The sequence below is a fragment of the Montipora capricornis genome, chromosome 1 (genome assembly GCF_036669925.1).
Source record: "Montipora capricornis isolate CH-2021 chromosome 1, ASM3666992v2, whole genome shotgun sequence".
Lineage (NCBI taxonomy): Eukaryota > Metazoa > Cnidaria > Anthozoa > Scleractinia > Acroporidae > Montipora > Montipora capricornis.
Window position 1 is genome coordinate 53,307,035 of NC_090883.1, and position 7,500 is coordinate 53,314,534.

Sequence of the window (7,500 nt, forward strand, 5' to 3'; positions counted from 1 at the left end):
CAACTGAGCCACTGGTGCTTCCTGTAGGAAGTTTAATTTAACCCATTGACTCCGGAACCCCCTCCCCCCTCTCTCCCCCCCCTCCCCCCTCATTGACAAGTAAAATCGCCTAGGGTAACACAGTAAAATCTATTAAGTTTCATTCCTAGTAGTAAATGAGTTAAAGGGGACACCATTTCTGAGTGGATGTACATGTACATAAACTTGTAGAGGTTGTCAAAAAAAAAAATTAGTTTCTAAAGAAACTGTCGTGCTGTGTCGGTGGGAGATTGAAACAGAAATTGATTTTATCAAACGAGTTGATAAAGGTCAAATAACCGCCATAAAATTTCTTTTTTTTATTACTGGTATGTTAAATGCAGCTATTTTGATGGCATCTCAAACTGCTTTCATTCTGTTAAATTTTCAATATTGGGGGTTAACTGTGTCCATTGTTAAGCTAATTTTGCTTGATTCTTTACTTTCAAGGACCAGCAGATTGATGCGAAAGAATTGCAAACTTGTTTGACTAGGTCAGGCATCTGTGGAAAATATCATCGTAAGTAAACCAGTGGCCCAACATTACCCTAAACACCCGCAGATAAGTCGCACCCTGAATTTAGCGACTCAAATTTTGGGAAAAAAGTTTTTTGAAAGAAGTCTTCTTTATCCTATGTTCATCGAACGTACAATGTAAACTCACTATTAAACGTGAAAATACAGTACTTCAAAGTCTTTCCCACAATTTTAGCACTTTAATATAATGAACATCATTTCTACCAACTTTGACAAAAATGTTTGATCATTTTCTGGTATTTGTGGACAGGAATTTCTTCATTCAACACAGTTTTGCCATAGATTTTTGCATTACAACAAGAACATGAGCGGAACGTTCATAGCTTGGTAACCAGGCATTAGATTGGACGTGAAAATGGAAAACTGGACACCGGAAGCAGCCTTTTTCAAATGTTCTCGCAGATAAGCCGCACCCCTGATTTCTAGTGGTGATTTTCTTGTAAAATGGTGCGGCTTGTTTGCGGGTGTTTACAGTATACTGTCTGATTAATTAAGATGACAACTGTACAATGTACATTCTCAATTACTGTGCGAGGGTATCATCGTTTGAGCAATACAAATACCTCAGCTAAGTATTATCATCTGAATGAGTTTGATTCATAGTTCAATCAAAGAGTTGGGGTTAATTTGCTTCAACCACTATCGTAGGCAAAAGGGTCACACCATACTCTTTGGTTGGCTGAATTATCTGGCTCCACTTTTAAGTTTCTCTCTTTTGTTGATTGGCAAACTGTTACAGTACTGCACTGCAGCATAATTTGATGGCAAAGGAAGAAAACAAAGTGGTTGACTGGAATTTTAGCTTCAAAGTTTGCCAGGCAGTACATATATGTGTTTATGAAAGGCACAATTATTAGGATTTAATTAACTTCTGTTAGTACAAACTCATTTGGTCTTGAAACTGTCAGTATGGTATATTAGGCATAACATTTAATTTTTTTATCTTTCTTTTTTTTGTCACTTTTAGCATTCAGTTTGGAGACTTGCAGGTTAGTAGTTACCATGCAGTTTTAATAATTGACGTAGCTGGGAGTAAGGAGGTATTTACATGAGACAGGGACAAACTCAGACCAGCATGGGTTTGTATCTTCCTCCATAGATTTCTTTTCTTGCATGTACATGAGGCCCACATGACATTAAACTTAGACCGGTCTGAATTTATCTTGGTTGCTGGACCGAGATGAGAAGCTAGAGCTCGTAACAGACTGAGTTTAAACCGTTCTCGTGTAAAAGACAACAAATCGCAGACTAGGTCTGGAAGTTTCAAGCCTGTATCCTTTTGAGTCAGTGATATCTTTATTTGACAAAAGGTATCATTTTGTCCTGAAACCAGTTTCAAGTAAACTGCTGCAAAGATTTCATACCGGTAGAAGTTAATCCCAGTTTGAGTTTGTCCTAGTCTCTTGTAAATACCCCCTTAGGCATAATTTAACAGCAACATTCATTTAACATTTGTATTATTATTACTTTTTTGCTACTCTTAGTTGTGAAGTGCTTTAATGCCAGTATCCTTTTGGGAACGGAGGCATAGGTCACACTTTTTTTAAAACAATTTTTTATTATAGAATTTTAATGGCATCTTTACCTTGGATATTTTTTAATCACATATTTAAGGGGTACTGCTTCCTGGACATAACCATAGGGTAATAACAAAAAATGGGTCTCAGGTCTAAGATTCATTTTTGTTAGTTATAAATACCTTATTACCAAGGCTTCGTAGAAGCACGAAGTAGGATATTGCTTTCAAATGATGAACCACACGATGTTTTTGAAGTTAAATTTTTTAAGGAAGACAGTACATGTTTCGGATGCGACATCATCCATCGTCAGTTTTACTGTGAGAAATAAAATGAAAATATGCACTAAATTAACGAGGATAGTTAAGGAAGAAGGCGCGAACCAAAAAAAGTAAACTTATTTAAGCTAAGCAGAGAGACTAAGAAAGGAGAGTAATTAGTAGGAAATTAACGCTCGTGTTAATTAACGTATTTGAAATTAAGGTGACTTTAATTGACGCGATTTGAAGGGAGTTTTGCTTCCCAATAACATAACCAGAAATAAGACAGTAAGCGGCTTGCCTAGCGGGCAAATAAAGATTCAAAATGGCGGCCAGATCGAGTAAAAGAGTAAGGGATTTTACAAGGATTTAAATGCATCCTGCAACGCATACTGCAACGATGACTCCACGACATAAATTTTCCAAGGTTGAAATGATTTATTTGGTGTTATATCGGACATGGCTTAAATTTTTCCCGCAACCTTCCCGCTTCTTAGAGGGCTTCTTCGATCCCGCATTTTATTTTAAATTTGGTCAGTACATAAGAATTCCCCATACATAACGTACCTACCATTCTAACAGGGAATACAACTGACCAAAAAAACGAGCTAAAAACAAAATGGTTTCCAAAGCTGAACGAAAACTAACCGGTTTTCGCAGCATTTTTGCTTCACTAATGGCCCCAACCTGTGCGTATGCCTCATTCAAAAAAAGCATGAAGGTCAACACTACTTTAAGAGGTTAGTAAGAGGATATTGTGTTCATTTATGACTCTACTTCGATCAAAAAAGTCACTGCCTAGAATAATTTTATCCTGACGTTTCCTTCGATTGAAGTGCTGTTCGATCGTTGCTTTATCGATTTTTGAGCTGGGGAAAGTTGCATTCTCGGCGAGAAGGACAAAAAGTGCAATAGTTTATAATTTCCCCCTCATTCTCTTTATGATCTGCCGCCATATTTAATCCGTATATGTGTCCTTGCAGCTTAGGAGGCAGCCATGTTGTATAGAATTTCTAGCTATGAGGAATTAACGCGAGAGAGGGGGTAGAATTTTTAAATGTGGGAAATTAACGCGTCTGCTTAACACCCCCAAAAAGAACTTGTAGAGAACACGAAGAAAATGCAGTGAAGTACAGTAAACGATTTTTCTAATGTGAAAGATTGAATGTGAAATAAAGTGCGCAAATAAAATCTATTGTTCAGCTATGAGGTGAAAAGAATCTCTGGAGTGTGTCACAGATTTTGGAGAAATAATGGTAATTAAGGTCGCGGAATTTAACGTTAACACAAATTAACGCGGCTTAAAGTAACGCGAAATTTTCAAATTCGCGTTAATTTCATGAACTGTTAATTTCCTATAATAATGTATGTAGACTTTTGGTCAAAACAACTAAAAAGCAAGACATACATGCAAATTACAAGAACCTATTATGTTGGATAAGGTTGATAAGGTTCATTGTTCTGTAGAGAAAATTGATTCAATTTCGTTTTAAATTTGAGAGCGAAAGAAGTTTGCATAGTTTATCTTCGGCAGTAGCATTCCACACTTTCAGCCCTTGGAATCTGATGTTTAACTTTTTAAAGATTTGTTCTTGGTTAAATTGTAAGGTAGTAAGACTGTTTTGAAGCAACCTTCTGTTTATAAGGATTTTGCTGAATCATGTGGTTTGAATCTTGTTTGGTTCACTGTGTCATTTTGTGCTTCTTGTAATAAGATGGATACTGTAGACACGACCCCACAAGCAAAGTTTTGCTTTAACCTCTCGTCATTTAGAGAGATTCATTGATTGATATCTGCATTTGTGTAACGATGCAGTTTAATTTAAAGTTTAATATTTTAGCATAAGAGAACACAGGTGATCAAAAAGGTGATTTATAGAGGGTTCGTACAGAGCCTTGAATTCTTGAAAAAGTCTGGAAATTTGCAAGCCAGTTTTCCAGACCTGGAAAAAGTCGGGGGAAAGGGTAAAAAACGGGAGAATTTTTTGTTTTGAAAACTCAAACAAGTGCTTTATTGCTAAGTGAATTTTTCCAGTTAGTCAAATCTTATTTAAAATTTCGTCTTTTCGAAAACATTCAATCGTAGACCGAGAAGTCTCAGATCTCTCTTTAATACGCCAGCACTGCATCGTGGTTACTGTATGTTGACAGTGCATCATGGGACAAAAGTCTGGAAAAAGTCTTTAATTTTGCAGCCAAAAATCTGTGTGAACCCTGTTTATACAAGCTGATAGAGATGACTGTACGTGTACGTTTACTAATGGCAAGCCATTCATGTCGGCAAGCCATATTATATCTCTAAAGAACAGGAGCATTGTACAGTGTGTAGGCCTTTTAAAAAAGCCGGTAATGTACAAAATTGTAAATCAGTCGGTAAATTCTGCACGAGGGAGCAATATATCTTTTCAACTCTCTTTTACCCCTGTGGGTTTCCCATAGAAGAGTAAAATCGTCTGTTGTACATAGAAACAAAGAACTAAAGAGTTAGACATTATTAAATTATAGGGAGAAGCATAACTACTAAATACACCAATAGTTGCATAATGTACCAATAAAGTATAGGAGCAGATTAGTACTAAAGAAATTGGATGAATTTTTGTAATTGTACAGTCTTTTGAATTTGGAGATAATATTTTCGACATCAAGATAAGAATCTTCATTACCCAGAATCTGAAATAAAGATTGTTTCATTTGTTTTTTAACCCTTTCAGCCCCGATAGTGCCAAATGGCACTTATAGATTTTACTCTGTCTAACGCCAGACGATTTTACTCTGTCTAACGCCAGACGATTTTACTCGTCAATGGGGAACCCCTCGGGGCTTAAAGGGTTAAGCTAACAGCATTAAAAAACTATGTCCCCGTTTAAGCTAACAGCATTAAAAAACTATGTCCCCGTTTAACCCTTTCATCCCCAAGAGTGCCAAATGGCACTTATAGATTTTACTCTGTCTAACGCCAGACGATTTTACTCTGTCTAACGCCAGACGATTTTACTCGTCAATGGGGAACCCCTCGGGGCTTAAAGGGTTAAGCTAACAGCATTAAAAAACTATGTCCCCGTTTAAGCTAACAGCGTGAAAAAACTATGTCCCTGTTTAACCCTTTCAGCCCTGATAGTGCCAAATGGCACTTATAGATTTTACTCTGTCTAACGCCAGACGATTTTACTCGTCAATGGGGAACCCCTCGGGGCTTAAAGGGTTAAGGGATTTTTTTGATAATTATTTAAATTCATTCGGTATCTTATTCCAGCTTTTTTTTTTGTAAGTTTAGTTTCACAATGTTGATTGGGGCTCTCTGATTGTGCACGTCAAACATTAATTTGTTCCACAAAATACTCAGTCAGATAGTTCGACCCCTAAACCCAAACCAGCAAACGTTCGATTTGCTAGTGCTTTCTTTAAGATCAGAAATCGATATTGTACAAAATGTGGGAGTACTTGTTGATAGAGGTTGCTTCCTATGAATTGGAGGAAAATATATCGTTGAGTGAAAAGTTTAACAGCATATGTGTACAACTAAATCTCAGTTGTTCGTCTTGTAGACTTTACACATGTGTTTGCCCTTTTTTTCATCAGGATTATGATCACCATGTTGGATGTATCCTTCAATAATAGCATAGTACTAAATAAAAATGTCCAGCCTTTACTTCTAGTGTATTAGCCAATATGAACCTGCATACTCGGTAGATTACATGTAGTTTGGCATGAAATACTCAACGGAGTTTAGTGTGAAATGAAAATGAAAGAGATCACTGACAAGCAACTTAAAGCGCGTATCACCTCAGCAAGCTTTTTCACTTTATTTATTCTCTGATATCGTCTAAAATACATCGTGTTGTTTTTGGAACCTTTTTATTGAAATTTCACCGTTTAATTGGCTTTGAAAGACGGGAAAGGTGATCATACTTTGATCCATAACCGAGCAATGAAGAGGAATCGGTTCCATAGTGGGTTGACGTCACAAATTAATTTGCATCGCAGTTTTCAAAGAACTATCTCTCAATACAAAGCAGTCATTGCTCGGTTGAGAGACAATTGCTTAAATTGTCCACATAATTGCTAGGACCACTTCACTTTTTCGTCTATAATCTTCAAATACGTTTATTTCATTCAAACAGTCCTAAGTAATTATAGACGTTTTGTGTGGCGACAAATGTTGAACAAGATTTTGCTTTCGAAGGGTTATTTTCGTGAAATTATGGTTTCCACTAGAGTAGGTCGTCGGTCCATACGGCGCATGTGTCCCAGCCGACATAATGCTGGGGGGGGGGGGGATAGCTCTTCTTCCTCATTCTCTCCTCCAATTTTCATGGAACCGGAGTGCGCCAGAAAGCTCGCCAGAGTTCCCCCTTCGGACAGAACGCCTGCTAAGCACTGCGGAAATTGACAGGTTTCTTTTCTCTGTTAGCAGAGGTTTTTTTTTTTCCTTTTGCTTTCGCTGGGCTGGCTGAGTGCGGGAAAAGAGACTTCTCCCATGGGTCGAAACTGGGTCGAAACTCACTGAGTTGAGCATGCGCGGCAGTTACTTGGCGACCGAATCCTCGCATGATACTTCATGTTGTGTGGGCTCACTTAACAACAGCGAAATTACTGTAAAGAAATGCACATGCAGGACACAGCGGGCTCAAGTCAGAGTCAGCAAACATATCATGGGGCATGCGGTTTGAAGAATGCTGCCCAAGGTTGTGGACGGCTGTTGGATCAAAGTGAGTTTCGACCAATGACAGAGGTGTCTTCTCCCGTACTCGTCAGCCCAGCGAACGCAAAACAAAAGAGACCTCTACTAGCAGGATGTGTTTCGTAAAAAAAACGTATCATTTCTTCTCGGTTTCGTCCTTAAAGCTGTAATAGCGTGACTTCAGTGGTAAGATGGGATTTAACGAGTTCAAAGAGTTGTGGAACGCTCTCAATCAGTGGAAGGTACGTTTTAAGTAAGGCAATAGGGAGCTTAAGCAACGACAACGGCGACGGCAACGAGAACGTCACGAATTTGCATATTTACTCAGCAAAAACAATAGCTTCGCACGCCCTGCACGTGCGTTTTTCACTTTTGTCCATGTCGTTGCCGTCGTCAGCAAAACAACAACGTGAAATAGCCAAGTTTTTGGTTTTATGAAGAACGTCAGCACTTAAGAATAAATTTTCATTTTCTCTCCTAAAATTGA

The 7,500-nt window shown here is 38.0% G+C and overlaps 2 protein-coding genes across 3 annotated transcripts in view; one reads left to right on the plus strand and one right to left on the minus strand.

Moving 5' to 3' along the window:
* The window catches only part of LOC138050135 (uncharacterized), a 347,595-nt gene that overhangs the window by 179,057 nt on the left and 161,038 nt on the right, over nt 1-7,500 (minus strand). The gene's annotated exons all lie outside the window — the stretch shown is intronic.
* The window catches only part of LOC138048524 (sorcin-like), a 25,716-nt gene that overhangs the window by 11,172 nt on the left and 7,044 nt on the right, over nt 1-7,500 (plus strand). Inside the window, exons 3-6 of one of the 2 annotated variants that reach the window (XM_068894708.1) lie at nt 469-538; nt 1,523-1,544; nt 5,912-5,933; nt 7,187-7,255. In XM_068894708.1, the coding sequence (XP_068750809.1) occupies nt 469-538; nt 1,523-1,544; nt 5,912-5,933; nt 7,187-7,255 (183 nt within the window). Of the gene's footprint in view, nt 1-468; nt 539-1,522; nt 1,545-2,993; nt 3,073-5,877; nt 5,934-7,186; nt 7,256-7,500 lie in introns of those variants that run through there. The other variant, XM_068894712.1, reaches the window with a different exon arrangement.